The 17244-nt window shown below is 37.4% G+C and overlaps 1 protein-coding gene across 1 annotated transcript in view; it reads right to left on the bottom strand.

Moving 5' to 3' along the window:
* Positions 1-13518, bottom strand: part of col21a1 (collagen, type XXI, alpha 1) — a 129881-nt gene extending 116363 nt beyond the window's left edge. The window contains 7 exon segments of the mRNA XM_058795230.1: positions 5655-5828; positions 7496-7727; positions 7816-7981; positions 9259-9819; positions 10117-10247; positions 12705-12774; positions 13348-13518. Of these exon segments, the coding sequence (XP_058651213.1) occupies positions 5655-5828; positions 7496-7727; positions 7816-7981; positions 9259-9819; positions 10117-10216 (1233 nt within the window). The 5' untranslated portion in view covers positions 10217-10247; positions 12705-12774; positions 13348-13518.
* Positions 13519-17244: the final 3726 nt, after the last annotated feature.

The following is a 17244-nucleotide window of genomic DNA, read 5'->3' as shown; positions in this document are numbered from 1 at the left end:
TTTTATTAGGGATGAGAATTAGTGTTTGAATGAGTGATGTTTGTAGTCCAAAGAAAGAGAGCTGAATGAATCAATTTAACATTTAAATTACATATGACACAAAATAATACTATGGTTCAACCCTCTAGGTGCACACATTGTCAATAGAATCACTCATTTATTTTCTTAGTTTACTCACCAGAATGTGTGAATAATGAACCATACACGTTCATTCATATACTGTACGATGAACGATTTGGAATACGCTTATCTTCACAAAATAAACATCTTTTCACAAAGATACACTCATATTTGATATGATTTGAAAGCATAACCAAACTTTTAACAAACATCAGTCAATCAAGCATTTTTATAGGCTAGAAGTGATGATCAACACATTGATAACAAAATACTACTAATTATACTGCTACTAAAAATGTCTCTCTTTCTATGAAGACAAATAAAAAAAAAATTAAAATAACTGGTCAAATTTGTTCTTAAACACAAAACGGTGTCCTATTAATGAAATAACTAAAGTAATTGGTGACATACAAATGTTTTAATATATCAAACATCTTCATTTGATTACTTCCCTCTGTATTACAAAAAGATTACATGTATCATTTTTAAAATGTAACTTTTCCAATAACTTTCCAGTCTGAACCTTCACTTCGCACATTTCTCACAAATCAAGTGAAAATGATCTTTGCAGACAGACAGAGAACAATTCACATGCGATTTGCACCTTTCTAAACAACATTTAGGAATGTTCGCACCTCCCTTTGTTTGGGCCTTCAGCTCTCCTTTCTTGGTTCTACATTTAATGAAAAACTTTATGACGGTTAAAAAAGTATGCATGTGTATGGTATAAACATCAAGCATCATGCATTTGTGTGTAGTATGAACGCAGTCTGAATGTAGCCTACTACGTCCACCTTGCTGGCATTGTCGTTTGAGCTACAAAGTGTGTTATGTTGTTTTCCTGCCATTTGCTATCCTTAAAGTGTCCATTGGATGTGAACTTCAGAATATTGGCAGAAGTAGGTCATCTGGTGTTTTTTACCTACTGTTTTACCCTTTATGCATTCTATGGTTAACTCAATTATTGTCTAAAAATAACTATACTGCTAGGTTCAAATGAACCCAAAATGGGTTGGAAATTAAAAATAACACAGAATGACAACTGTGGTTGGGTATCGTTTAGGTTTTTTACGATACCAGTGCCAAATTGGTGCGCCATCTTGCAGAAAGTCCACATATGCATCACAGAAGTAATAGAACTCATGACGCTCAAGGAAATCCCTAATATGGGCAAAGGTATCTACCTATTGCTGTAACTAAATAAAAAACAAAAAAGATAGAAATGCTTTGAATGATGAAACACGAAGACAATAAACACACAATATGTTTTATCTGTGTTCAAGCCATCCCTGGTATTTTCATAATAATTAAGTATATTTATAATCAATTGTTAATCGATATAGTAGTTTTTACTGTATGGAATAAATGTTCTGCCTCATTATGTGATAAGCCAAATCAGATCACAAAAGGAAGCATCTGACTGATGTTGTGGAGTAAAAAAAAAATGTTATAATGTTCTCTTTTGTTGGACAACAGGTTCAATAGAAACGCATCTCATCGCAAGTTATTAATTTAAGCACATTTAATGTAGGCTACCACGTAACATCAGAGCTAGTATAACTCCTGCATTCACATGCTCCTCAGATGGTTTTCTGATTATTCTGACACCACATGAATACAGAATTATCTAACTAGCAATCACATGTGGTGATGATAGGTCCCTTTCGGAGCACCAGGGGGCAAATATTTTAATCGATAGCTCAGGCTTTTAAGTGGCACCAAAATGAGGCACCGAAATCTGTGTTAAGATTCGGTCTGGTACATACATGCCGGGTTTCGATACCCAACCCTAATGACTACAGTAGCAACACAGACAGTAATAATCAAAATGTAAAAAAGAATTAAGCAAAAACAACCGGAAACAGCTTAACTGTTTAATAAAATAGCTTTTGAAAAGTGTAATGCTGAATAACCATTAATTCCAATACTGGTCCTTTTGAACCTTTTTTGGTTCAGGCATTCTACAACCCAGTTGTGTCAAAACTACTCACCGATGGCTTGCCAAAATGACCCAGATTTGGTTGTTTTTGATCCAGCATTTTAGTGTAGATTGTAATAGGTTAGAGCAGTGGTTCTCAAACTTTTTATGAAAAAGTACCACCTCAGAAAATATTTGGCTCTCCAAGTACCACCATAATGACCAACATTAAAATACAGTAGTGTAGTAGGCCTAACTATTCAGATACAGCTCTGCACAGTTAAAAAACGAGGCAGTTTTATTCCTAATAAGAATATTTGTTGTTGTCAGTCACTTTAACATTGTAAATACAAAGTTTGAACATTAACACTGCACTGTGCTTACATACAGGTAAATAAAAAAACTTAAATAATGATTAAAATTAAATTCAATTAAAATTACCTAAAAGTTAAATAAAAACTGTACTGTACTTAATTGTAAAAAAATTATAAATAAAGATTAAATTGAAATGTATTGTGCTTTAACATTAATTTATATTTAAATTCCTCTGATTCCTCTGCGTACCAGTAGTGGTACTCGTACCACAATTTGAGAACCACTGGGTTAGAGCTATCCATCGAGACTGCTGCTAATGCATTATTCACAATACTTAGTCTTAGGGGGCTTTCACACTAGCACGTGTGGTGTATATTTGATGTCAGTAGATTTGGATAATCTGAACACAGTTTTCTGAACTCAGGTGCACACCCGTGAACCGTACCTGAGTCTGCCAAAAAGGAAGTTCTGGGGATGGTTCATATGAACCAGTATCCGAAGTAAAAAAGTGAAGTGAGCCAGCATCCATTCATTTTGCATAGTCGTTACCTAGCAACAGGGGTAAAGAGCTGCCACTTTGATGATGCAAATACATTGTGGTTCGGAATCATAACCTACTGTATAAACACCATTCAGTGCAGACCAAACAATTGTACCAAGTGTGAAAGCACCTTTAAAGGCTGAATGATTCTGAATGATTAATGTGGTATTTACAACTCTCTCACTTTCTCTCTTTGTGCGTGTGTGAGAAACACAGGGCTGGTGAATCAGGTGCCTACACACTAAATCTTACAGTGCATCAAATACACTGCACTACGACGGCGTTTTAGTGCCACCTTAATAAATAAAAAAAAAATCTAAGATTACGAGAATAAAGTCGAAACTACGAGAATAAAGTCAAAATACTTCGAGAATAAAGTCGAAATGTTACGAGAATAAAGTCGAAATACTTCGAGAATAAAGTCGAAATATTACGAGAATAAAGTCGAAATACTTCGAGAATAAAGTCGAAATGTTACGAGAATAAAGTCGAAATACTTCGAGAATAAAGTCGAAATGTTACGAGAATAAAGTCGAAATACTTCGAGAATAAAGTCGAAATGTTTCGGTCATTTAAATCGTAGAAATTAAAGTTATAATATTTTGAGAGTATAGCCTATATCGCGCATGCAAATGGCCCGCATCGAGAGCACCGGGAGAAGTTGCAGGCCTCCGGAATTGATTTGAATATTGTTGTGTCCGAGCGGCCGCATCATCTTACTGGGATGTCAATTTTAACGACTCGCGGAAACAGCTTAATATCAAGAATATGATATTTATTAACAGACTGAACAGGAACAACTGTTTATCTTAACATCAGCTCTAGCTCTCTTATTTAACCCTTTTTTAATAGACTACAAATATAGCTATGTGGGATTATTAGCAGAAATCATACCATGTGTCATACTCGCGGGGACAGTATGCTTGAAATAATATTTAATGCATTCCATTGCATTCATTATTTGTAGTCGTCAACCACACAATAACAATAGCTTAAGCTTTTAGTGCTTTTAATATAAAACAAAGTCTCAGCTTTCAAAATCAGTTTTATAACGAAACACAAATTATGTGTCTTACAATAATGTGATTTGCAAGCTCTTTAATGTGTTGTGACAGATCGCTGTATTTATGTGAATAAATTCATTAAATTATTGTGAAAATTCCACCTGCTCCTCAAAAACATCCCAAACTTTCATTCCTCACATGTAGCCTGTTTAATTAAACAGCAATAAAACGTTCTAAAGGTTGAAGTGGACTCAAATTTGTTAACATATGTTATATTGTTGTCTTTTCTGCTGTAAACGTTAAGTGACTATTCACAAACTGTTTTATTCATGCTATACTGCAATGACATAATATTTAACGTCTTCCATTCATTATATGATACCAGTAATCACAACAATTTTGTGCTTTATTGCTTTTACACACAGCTCAGCTTTCAAATTATGCCAGTTTTATAACGAAATACAAATTATAAATGTTTTTGCTCTTTATTTCAAGTTTATAGCAAGATATAAATTGAAGGAACATCATAAGGCATAAAAAAGTTTAGCCTAATTTATAATGAAAATGTCTCGTTTGTTATTGTAATCTGAAAGATGATTGACTCACATGCCGCTTGACAAGCACATTATTGCAATATAGCCTACATATTGTTTGTATTTCGCTATAAAACTGACAGATTTTGAAAACTGAGATTTGGAATATCTCCCGGTGCTCCCAATCCGGGCCATTTGCATGCGCAAAAGGCTAGAATAGCCTATCTCAAAATATTATAACTATATAATCTTTATTCTCAAAACATTTCGACTTTAATCTCGTAATATTTCGACTTTATTCTCGTAATGTTTCGACTTTATTCTCGTAATATTTCGACTTTATTCTCGTAATATTTCGACTTTATTCTCGTAATATTTCGACTTTATTCTCATAGTGTTTCGACTTTATTCTCGTAATATTTCGACTTTATTCTCGTAATGTTTCGACTTTATTCTCGTAATATTTCGACTTTATTCTCGTAGTGTTTCGACATTATTCTCGTAATGTTTCGACTTTATTCTCGTAATATTTCGACTTTATTCTCGTAGTGTTTCGACTTTATTCTCGTAGTGTTTCGACTTTATTCTCGTAGTGTTTCGACTTTATTCTCGTAGTGTTTCGACTTTATTCTCGTAATGTTTCGACTTTATTCTCGTAACATTTCGACTTTATTCTCGTAGTTTCGACTTTATTCTCGAAATATTACGACTTTAATCTCGTAATCTTAGATTTTTTTTATTTATTAAGGTGGCACTAAAACGCTGTCGTAGTGTATAAATGTGATTGATACAACATGAGGTCGTATTTACTTTTCAGTGTGTGGAAATTTTAGACGAGAATTTTGGATTCAGTGTGCAAGGAATTTTTAGCCTCAAACTCAATCACTGTCAAATCTAACAATAGGCATTATTTAGTTGCCTAGCGTGAAGTGTAGTCGCATATGCGAGTGATGTACTCGCAGTATAGAGGGTTGATATTGGCCTTCCCTTGTAATGATTTGGAGAAATCTAACTTCGACTATTTAAATCCAAATAAAAATCTAAATGTTACCATTCTTTAGTGTGCCTGTGAGGACACTCAACATCACATCTCCACAGCACAAACCAGGTAATTCAGTGAGATTTGGATGAGATTTTTAGTAATAAAGTATATTTTATTAGTGTTTATGACCAGAAATGACTGGTCTGTAGAATGGAATCCAAGAAGTCATTGACATACTTACAGGTACAGTTGTTTCTTTACTGACGTACTTCCCAACCTGTGTTTTTCCATTAATAAAAATGCCATCAGGAGGCTCCAGTGCCAAGGTTTCGATTTCCAAATCATCAACATACAGAGTGACATCTTCCTCTGTCACTAGAAGACGCAGCTGATGCCATTTTTCATCAAATAGTTTCTGTAAAATACATAAAGCAGAATGCAGATGATGTTGTGTTATACCATTTACAATTTTTACATTACTACATTAAGTTCATATACCATAAATGTGACTTTATGAGGAATATGAGAACATTTCAGTTAGGGCTGCTCCCTAATAGTCGACTAACCATTAGTCGACCAGAAGAGGCTTGTTCGACAAAAATTTTATTAGTCACTAAGGCGCAAAAAAAAACAATAAACATATATACATATATATATATATATATATATATATATATATAAGATTCACATTGGCGAAGTCACGTAGATCGTTAACGGCTGGTCTATGTGTTAGTACATTGGGCAGGACATCCAAACGCTTGCCTATTATTCATCAACCTCAAATATGACTTATCATCTGAAATATATTAGTAGCAGCAACTTTACATGGCCGCTCAATCTTATGTTAACCTAGAGAAATGTGTGTCTGTGTGGAGTGTGGAAGCTGAACCGTAGCGCTCACTGCATGACAGACGGAGGCGCCGGTGCGCTCACTTGCCTTAAAATACTCCATCATTTTTGGTCATAAAGGTAAGAGTAATACATCTTTCAAATCTGTAAAGACTCTACATTTATTTGTGTGTGCTCACATTAACAACAAAACATTGTCTCCTCCGCATCACCCTGGCGTCATTTTGGATAGTATCCACTGAACTTAAACAATGTATGCTGTTCTGTGTCAGCTGTGCCACGCAGATACTTTGTCTACGTTGTTTATGCTTTGATCTGTTGACAAGATCAAAGCTGCCACAGAACAGCATACATTAAGTTCAGTGGGTACTATCCAAAATGGCATCAGGGTGACACGGCGGAGACAAATTGTTGAATAAATTCGTTAATTTTGTTTTCTCTGCGCACAAAAAGTAATCTCGTAGCTTCTTAAAATTACGGTTGAACCACAGTTGTCACATGGATTATTTTACCGATGTCCTTGCTGCGTTTCCGAACCTTGACCATGGTAGTATCCTTGCTGTCTATGGGAGGGCCAGAGAGCTCTCAGAATTCATCAAAAAATATCTTAATTTGTGTTCCGAAGATGAACGGAGGTCTTACGGGTTTGGAACGACATGACAGTGAGTAATTAATGACAGAATTTTCATTTTTGGGTTAACTATCCCTTTAAATGGAAAATATCAAGTTTATGATGTATAAAATTCCATTGAGTATTTCTTTGTCCAAATTCCACCAACATTTTAATCCAAATGGTGACTGGTAAGCCTGGTATACACTGGGTGTATATTTCAATATACTTGGCTGCCATGGGCCTGGAGTCCACTTTTAAAGGGATGTTCTGTATGAAGTTTGTCTGACATTGTTGTATCCCTGCTGAAACCAGCTTAGGCACACATGAATTTTCAGACTGGATTGGTGCTGATATAGCCGGTGGACCGAAACTTCAAGCAGCATGGTCTTTTTGGTGAAGCAGAACCATTAAGACAGCAGCACATCAATTGAGGATCCCAAGCACCCGGAACACAAAATTCAGTATGCAGGTGACAAACCACGCTGGTCTTTTCAGCATGGATTTTTTTAGGTGTATTTTGTGGAAATTTTAACAGATGGCGAATGAACTAAAAAACGGACTAATTAGGACTGCGAGTTCATGAATTGTTTCAGGGTTCTTTTGTCAAGCTGTGTATTTACCTTAGCAGGTGATTTAGTGAAGACCACAGTTTGAGTTCCGCTTGGTGTGCTGCTTGTGGTGGTGGTGAACATCACTGTTCTGTCCAGACCATTTAAAGAAACAGCCATTTGAGAATTTTCGTCCTTAGTCTGTATCCGCCATAGATCCCACTCCTCCATAACCACGGAGCCTTTGTACTTCAGTGTGGCCACAAATACATAGGATGGTGGAAGTCCGCCTGGAAATAACATCCTACGGACATTAAGATGAAGACACTGTTTCACTTCGAACAAAGTATACATTCTAGAACAGAGGAGCTTGATACCAAAAGTAATTTTACCTGGTGCTCTCACTCAGGTCAACTCGGGATGTCACCTGGTATGCTTTACTGCCATTAAAAGATCCTTGAGTCTTTTTAGCTTTTTTAGCCAAGTTGAGATGGAGGAGTATGTCAAATCCTTTCTCATCTCGAGAATTGATTGCAATCTTTGCTGGACATACAGTCTCTATGGTACATTAAATGGAGAAAACAAGGTAAACTGCCAAAAAGCAACAAATAATGCATGAATCGAAACTAAGCTAATTAGTTCCCACCCATGTATTCTATGGACTCCATGGCCTTGATGAGGTCACTGTTTGAGATAAGCACTACCCTATCATTTTCCTGCCTTTAATGAGCTTTAAAATTAATATAAAAAGCAATATTTGCAATGTATGGTGAGAATAAATGGCTGGAAAGGGTTAAATATTTATGGAATGTAGTGGTTTATTTTATTTGGATTGGAGACTAGTCTAAAAAATCGTAGGAAGGACCTTGGCGTGGACCACTGGACATTGTGCAAATATGCAGTCCAACTAAAGATTGTCCCCGCCATTGCAAATACCAGACAAGAGATGACCTCTTCTATCATAAAGTGCCTTAATCATTAACTTTTCCAGTGTCCGGAAAAACTTTCTATGATGAGCTTCAGGAGTCTTAGCAAAGTTTTATGGAAGGCAGTTTTTCCAACCTAATGGCTGTATTGCACTCCAGTTTTTATTTTCGCTTTTTAACAAGTCTGCGTGGAGTTGTTGCTGAGTAATCCATTGTTAGAATAGAAAAGTGCCTTGAGAAATATGCTTTCTCCCCTTTTCAAAACCTGTCGATGATCAGGTCTGGCATTTGATCACTTCTTTTCCACCATTGTTACACTTAATATTGTGCTAATTCTGCTTTTCAGCAGACTTAACTGCAAATCCAATCCATACCTCAAAGTAAAGTAGTCAAATAATTTTTGTCGGAGGGAACTATACAAACTTGACATTTGCATCTGCCAAAATTGGATTAGCAGTGTATAAACATCTCAGAATTACTGGCCTTTTGTAGAACTTTAAAACAATTGAACTGGCTTGTTTGTAAGCTTGCTGGAAATTGATGTCACAATCTTTGAAACACGCTCAGCAATGCATGATCCTGACTTCACACTTTTGGCCAATTTACAGCCACGTTGTTGAACTCAGAACACCTGGATGTTGTAGGATATAAATCAAACTGTGATCCGTGCATTGAGGTGAGAGGCACCAAATTATGCATGCAACTCAAACACGGAGATGCCATAAACCTGTCTCCACTGGTACATGGATGGCATGGTAAAGCAAAAAAAGTCCTGCTCCCCTGTGGAAGCTCAAGGCCATAAAACAGTGTAATTTCATTGTGACATGTGAAAAATATTACACAAATTAATTTGAAAATGTAAAATATGAAAGCTTAGAGACATGAAGGAATAAATACATCTAGGCTTACCTTCACACAGCTTCTGCCTAATAACTTCACGGATCTTTGCGATAGCTTTATAGTCTTCCACAGAAAAAACATAGGTTGAGGATGGTTTGTTGGCAATGGCCCTGAGCTCTGCCTCCTCGGTCTCAGAACCGACGCCAATTGCGAAGAGAATTATCCCCTTTTTCCGCGCAGCTTCTGCAGCTGCCAGCACTTCATCTTGTGACTTCCCGTCCGTCAGAACCACAGCGATTTTTGCAATGCCATTCGGACCTCTCTCAGACAAGGCAAAGAGTTTGTCGTTGGCAAACTTGATAGCCTTCCCTGTGTTCGTGTTCCCACCCATGTATTCTATGGACTCCATGGCCTTGATGAGGTCACTGCTTGAGAAATGTTTTCCCAGGGGTATGTGCAAGAAGGGGTCATCGCTATATTGCACCACCCCAACCTGAGTGAACTTCTGACCAATGTTGAAGCTCATGGTGATATTTACCAGCCACCGTTTGACAATCTCAAAGTTTATGTCATCTACACTCCATGATCCATCGAGTATGAATACTAAATCGCTTGGCGCTGTCCTACAACCTGAAATTGAGGAACGAAGACGAGATTTTGTACTGCATGAGTTGACCATTTGACCTTCTCACACTACAAGGCACAGTTTAGACACTTGACTCCAAAGTTCTATCTTCAATCAAATTATTGACAGTCTGCCCTCTGTTCCTAATTGGACGACCAAAATGGTCTAAAGGAGTTGCAGAAATTGTTGCATTTGCTCTGTATTAAGACAGCCACAATGAACACTGCATCATTAGGTGATGTTATCTGAGTCAATAGTCTTCATGCAACATACACTAATGAAGATGAGAGAAGCACGCTTACTTAATCTCATGTCCTCATCTTGTGCTGTGCAAAACAAGTGAAGGAGCATGAAGTAAAGACACCAAAACACAAAACGCATGGATCTCATTTTGCAACCCATGTTCCTGAAGTACCAAGCTCCAGTTTAGCACCTGAAGAGAAATGAAGATAAGACATGCATTTCTTAGATGTCTTCACATGAATGCCATTGGATTTTGCAGATGTTTAGTTTTTAATAGTTTTGTTAAATGAATGACATGCTTTTTGTAATCAATGTAAACCAAAACAGTTGAGCTGCAGTTTTATTGCATTTGTTGTGCACAGGATACAATGCGGTTAATTTGGTCCATGCTAACAAAGATGGTTGTGCATTTCTAGGTTTGGATATGAAAACCAAAGAATGGAGATGAAGGTTGTGTGCACCCTTTTTGTAACTTGAATGAGAAACAGGCATATTGTGCAATACTCAATTCAATGTGAAAAATCTAAATTCAGTTAATGACATGATTGTCCAATTAACAAAATATTCAGCATCCTATACAAGTTAAGCTGAATAAGCAGCATTTGTGGCATCATTTTGATTACCAGAAGAAAAAAATAAATAAATAAATCATCTTGTGCTTACTTCCTTAAAGCAAAACTTGAGCTCACAGTGAGGTACTTTCAGTGGATTTAGAGCAATTAAAATCGAGCAATTAAAAGCAGAAGTGTGAAGTTTATACTTTTATTAAAGCACTTTCATTCATTGTTCTGTCAAAACTTACTTACTTGAGATGTAAGGTTCTTGTCATTTCTATGGTCAGTTTACGATTTTAGGCGATGTGTTGTCATGACAGCAAAGTTTTAAAAATGCATATAACTTTATACAGAACACAGGATAGTAACTGATTTTTCACACTAAAATCATGTTAATATACATATTGTGGCTATAATTTTGAAATGGTAACCAACCTAATGCCACAAGTGCTCTTAATTGAGCTTTACTTAAAATGAACTCAATATATTCCTGTTGTGTGGGGGTTTTTTTGTTGTTTTTTTAGCAATCTCACCAAGTAGAATCATGTCACATTCTTCATCTAACTCTGGCTCTTGTTGGAAACTGTGTGCTGTTTCCAGAAAGAGAAAGAACTGCAGACATTATAAAAAAAACACCGTAATAAATGAAGACCAGATACGCTCCCTTTGGAAGGGGTGGGGGTGTTTTTTGGCCTACTGATTGCTGCAGTCAAACAAAGATTCCCAATGCAAGTTACTATCCTCACCAGCTGAGAGATCTGAGCATGAATGGAACACGAGTAAAACTTTATACATCCTTCAACCTTGGCTAGTTATATGACTGGTGTTTTCCAATCTTTGACCAGAAGGTGTATCATAAGACAGTCACGGTGGAACTAGCCCTCGCCGTAGTGCTTTGCAAAGCCCAGCACAAGGGGAGGTATATGGAACGCTCCATTATTTTCATGAGCATGTCTGCTTGCTAAGCGCTCAAACCCACGCCCCCGCACACACTATTCCTTGGAACTGGAAATTTTTCTGCCAGTGAAATTGTAGTTCTGGACAACGACCAAGCTCATGTTCATGTGACAAAGCCAAAGCAACTTTAGACCAAAAAAAAAAAAAAAAGGACGGTGCAGAACGAACTTGGTAATGCACCATTACTTTCGTGGAATTAATGACTACAAGTCCTGCACAAAAACTGGAAAGACATGTGTGTCTGCCAGCCTGTACCTCTAGCCATATGGCTTTTCTCTGCACCATGACCTTTTCATTGACCTTGGAAATTATTGGGGACCTCCAGACAGTTTATGGTTCCAGTCCCAGGTCAAGATGAAGGAAACTTTGGAACGGTAATGTAGCTGGAATGCGATGTGTTTAAACATTCTCCACTTTGAAAAGGAATTGCCCCCTTCAATTTATCCAAATGTGTCCTCAGCAAGTATCTTCCAAAACATGACATTTAAATCTCAGTGGAATTTCAGTGCGAGTAATTCATCGTGTTTGTAGTGATACTTGTTTAAGATTTATTTCACGTTGATGGGTTTTGTCCAACTGGATGTGGGAGGCAGGAAACCCTTGTTGAACAGCTGATTCCTCCCTGTCCTCCAGATGAGGTGTTAACCTCTCCGTATCCTAAGCGAGAAGACTGCCAAATATGTATGCTTTATTTAGTCGGTTTCCCAGGAAGGGCATTTTTCGTGTAGCTCTAATTTCGCTTCACATCTGTAGTTACTCTTAATTTATTGTGTATGGCTTGTCTTGTATCAGTTATCTCCATGTTTTCTAACGGGCAGCTATTGTCTTAGTAAAATCTTTCTGCCTGTTTTCCATTGCACAGCTATAAATGTGCTATTGTAATGCAGTGCTTTTCGATACCAAAATCAACAACTGCTGTAAGGCATGTTCAATTAGTTTGCCAACATGAGGGGAAAATAAATGGGGGGCCAAGTTCCTCAGGCTCCAATGAAATAGCCAAAACATTAAATCAGGGAGACCACTGAAATTGTTTCACATAATCAAGACCGTAAAGGCATCAGTCTACCGAGGACAGAGCTGTTACAAGGGAGTTTCCACCAAGTTACGTATGTGATCAACATGCGTGTCTTACTCACAAATGGTTTGTTGGAGAATCTCCCTTTTGATACTCTTCCAGCTCTTCTGTGCAGCCTTTTTTAATCACCGCTGTTACCCAAACAAGAGAACACAACTCTTAGGAGTTAAAGAAGACTACATTGTTCCTTCAGTTAGACTGAATAACTTGTCTGCACGTATACCCGTGGACCGGGTGCTGGACACAGCCCTCTTAAATAATTCCATTCATTCCTCACTCATGACAGTGGCACAAATCAGGAACTGATAACCATTGCTAATAAATTCACCATGCAGGTTGCCTGCATGAACGAAGATTTGCAGACAAAAAAGGACAAAGCATGTGAGGTTCTGTGCATGTATAGTTTTCTCTCGCATCTTTTTAAATGTTCTCAAAAGGGAACGCATCAATCCAACCCTCAACAGACAACAGCACACCACCATCAAATAAAAAATGCCATTTTCAAGAAGCCCTGGATGAATTTCAAACAAGTATTTTTTTTTTTTTTACAATGACCTCATCTGTTGGGGTAGCCATAAGATAATGAGATGTGAAACAGTATCTTCTGCATGCTGGTTGCAGCCAAAGGAAAAAGTGCAAATAACACAACAGTCAAGAGAATCAATGCATCATAACAGTTAAAGGGAGAAAAGACAAAGATTTACCAGAGCTTGATGTGCACGGAGCTGGACTCTTATTGAATAAAATCCCCCACACTCACACTGTCTGGTGTCTCATGGTCAGAGTTGTGCAAAGCGCAGGGTTGGAGGAGGTGGGTTTGAGGAGGCTGCAGAGTTGCAGATGTGAGCCTGCCCTCTCCATTCACCTTCCAACAAACTAACTCTCTCTCTCCCTCTTGGTTACAGAGGTTGAAATAAGACACAGATAAGGAGAACTTCACTAAATAGAAGAGAAAAGGAGTCAGCCCCCTTTTTGTGGAAGCAGAAGGAAAATTACAGTAATTCCGATATTCTTCCAAGGTTGGGATTGTGTATGACAGCTGAGAGGATAAATATTGCGAGGTTTTTTTTTAGGAATGAGCCAGAAGATTAGATAAGAGAACATGCTTTCACATTCTCTGAGTCTAACTTGCGAGACGGAAGGTTGTTGCCTGTTTGTTGCAACGTACAATATGTTGCTCATTTTCAGATTCATTTCTTGGACTTTTTTTAGTATGTGTGGTCTTCCTTAAGCCATTGATAATGATGAATGAATTCTATGCTTTTGCTTGTAAACTGCATTTCTTGAAACAACAGTTTTGTTTTGGTAAATTTGCAGCTTGCAGTCTGTCTAAAACATAGTCTATTTATGTCTATTTAATGAAACCGTTTATATGTTAAAACCCATATCTTTTCTTTTGTAGGAGCATTTAGAAATCAACAGTTGTATGCCAAGCATGATGGAAGACACGACAATTATCCTCTCCGAAATGTCAATTTTTTTATTTTTTTATTTTTTTTGATGTAGATATGTTATTGGAAACAAGAAATGTCTACTATTGAGTTATTCATGAATTTGAAAGCTGAACATTTGCATGTTGTGATTTTGGCACTAAAAGTAACATATGTGCTGTTCTCGATTATTGGCATATTGTGATTTTTCCAGAACATCTTTGTGTTCTTCTCTACTATATCAAACACAATGCTTTCTTGGCATAATCTACTAAATACTCCCTTAAAGTGGATAACTTTAACCATGTTATTAATTTTTTATGTGGAACAGTGGGGGGGAGGGGGGACTTGAACGCTACAATGGAGAGTTTTTTGTGCATATACAACATTTGTTTATTATAATGTCATACAGTGTGGTTCGTTGTGATAAATGTCATACAGTGTCAGGGTAAAATCTAAGGAATCTAATGTATAGTGACCTTAAATAGTTCATTAATAGTTATCCCAAATGAAAATGTTCTGTCAAACCCATTTGGTTTCATTATTCTGTGGAATAGTGTACACTTTTAAGAAATTTTTTTGTAATAACCTTTTCTATACAACATCTTCAGAAGTTTATGGTGACCAAATCTGCAAAAAAAAGGGGGTGATAATTAATAGTCCATGTGATTTGTGTGCTACATTCCAAGTGTTCTGAAGCCATGATGTTGTTGGCACAGACCAAAATTTACTCTTTATATAAAATGTATATAACATTTGCTAATAACTCTCCAGTGAGATGTTAACTCAAGAATTGCTGCAACAAGACTGTGTTGCCTCAAAAACTGGTCCAGTCTGATTCTTGAGTGTTCGGTTTGGTTCCTCACACAAAGCTAAACTACTTTTTTAAGGCTTTTTGTCATTTTTGGAGTTCAAAGTAGTTTGTGTGAGAAGATTGATTGATTGATTGACTGATTGATTTGCACAGCAGGATAGAAGTCATACAGGTTTGGAACAACATGAGGGTGAGTGAACAATGACTGTTGTTTGGCGAACGATTCCTTTTAAATGTTCTTTACACCCACAAAGCTACAGAGCTTCCAACATCTGAAATTCTGAGAAGTATATGCACACATCTTCTTGGATTCATTCTCATCACTGTCAGCATGTTCTTCAAACCCACCTAAGCTTCGCAGGAAGCTAATTAAACACGTCTCCTTATTCAACACCCTCAAAGTAATCAAAAAATTTGATCTGGACTTGGTCAAGGTCCTCAACTACAGCCAATTCTTTAGGAAACAGTGCAAACTAAGCCCACCTGCTACTAATCACCTGCCAGACCAGCTCCTAGCTTGACGAATGCTACATCTGGGAATCCCGTGGCCATAATTGATGCGTTAACAATTGGAAGACTGGGAGAATCCTGCTGTAAGTAATGGGTATCCTCCCTCAGGGCTTCTTGTAATTGAAAGGTACAGCTGGACTCCTAATACTTCATATTCTGTTGGCTTTGGAAAACGGCAACAAAGGCACAACCATGAAGCGAGGGTTATGTTTGTTTCCTGAATGGGAAAAAAATCAGCAGTGAGGTGTCATTGCAAGCATGATGAATTGCAGTGTGGTTATGCAGTTTGGAATGCTCTAGCCAACTATTATCAAATGAGGAAATTGTGGAAAACACTGACAAGCATGCTAGAAAGCATGTCCAGAACGTATACCACGTCATTCATAAATAAGAAGATTTTTGGATGAAAGAGAGTTTACTGTATGGAACAAAAAATTGAGTATTGTTTACAAAGTAAAACGGACCTTCATGCAGTTCAGCAAAAGTGTTTATGTGGATTGCCTATATAAACATGTAGCATGGTTTTCTTCCTTTATAAAAATTGTGTGCAGCCATTAAAAGTTTGCTGGCCTTGTAATTTAAGGTTGTTTCTGCTTAATAATATGAGATTTCATACCACTAAAGCAATACATAATACACTCTGCTGTTTTTACGTCTTTGTTTTAATTGAACCACTTTGAACTTTGGCTAAATAAATGAGCTCTCTTTGTTTTGGCGGGCTATGTCAGTAGCACTGTAATGGTTTATAATTCCATGCAATAAACGGCAATTAACATGATCACTTCTGCGGTGTGCCTGGGAGATTAGTGTGGTGTGTATAGCAGCAACAAGTGATTATGCTGACAGAGTGACGAAGGGGCAGAGGCAATAAGAATTTCCATGGAAGGAATTGGTGAAATGTTTTGAGAGGGAACACCTCTAGCCGTATGAGCGTGTACGGTCTCGTGCACAGAGAGAAGGCAACGGAACACTACTGGAAGACAAGCCTGAGACTCCGTCACGTAGTCTGAGAAACGGTTGTTGCGCAAAGCGAAAAGCCAGTTTTGTTCTAGGAAAATATTTGTCATTCAAGTAGTTTCCAGTGTATTATTGCTTCACAATTATGTCATTACAAATATTAGTGCCAGACGGGATAACGTTGTGTTGATATAAACAAACCGTTACTTTCACAGCAGTCAAGGGTCATTATTCGGAAGCTTAGAGAGTCATGGCTTCACATATCTATGCTCTAAATTTATACATAGATGACACCTTGTCATGATGCCTAGCACAATGAAACCGTAAGTCCTTAATCTTATAGGATAGTTCTTGGTTCTTCTCAATGTTTTGTGTTCCCTGGCACTATTTGGGCAATCAAGTCCTTTTGTTTCTGCCACTAAGAACTAGTTATGTCCAACTGGTGAATCAGTCACTCTTTTGGAAGGATTTTTTGGGTTACAAGTTTTATGTACTATTTAAATATTTAATTATAATTCATCTTATACTTGGGGATGAAAAAAAAAAAGACTTATGATGCAGAAGACAGATTCACACTGCTGAGTTAATGGGGCTTTAAGTGTGTATGGAGTGGAGCAACAACAGTTCCCTTTCGATACTTCACTCGTACTGCGTCTTGCTAAAGACGCTATGGGAAAAAATCATTTTTTCTCCTGAACTGAAGCCTTTTTCAATTACACAGTGTAACTGCACGGCCATCGGTTCGTGCAGTGCATTAAAGACGACACAATGGCTCGGCAGCGGTGCTGCACAAACCTATGGCTGCGAAACCCGCCAGAATGGGCAGGGCCGTCTGGCTATATAAGTGCCCGCTTCGCCATAGGATTCAGATTTCTTCTCCTTCAGCGAAG

This window comes from Onychostoma macrolepis, chromosome 13 (genome assembly GCF_012432095.1).
Source record: "Onychostoma macrolepis isolate SWU-2019 chromosome 13, ASM1243209v1, whole genome shotgun sequence".
NCBI lineage: Eukaryota > Metazoa > Chordata > Actinopteri > Cypriniformes > Cyprinidae > Onychostoma > Onychostoma macrolepis.
Note: the sequence above shows the minus strand (reverse complement) of the source record. Positions and strands in the feature narration are given on the sequence as shown.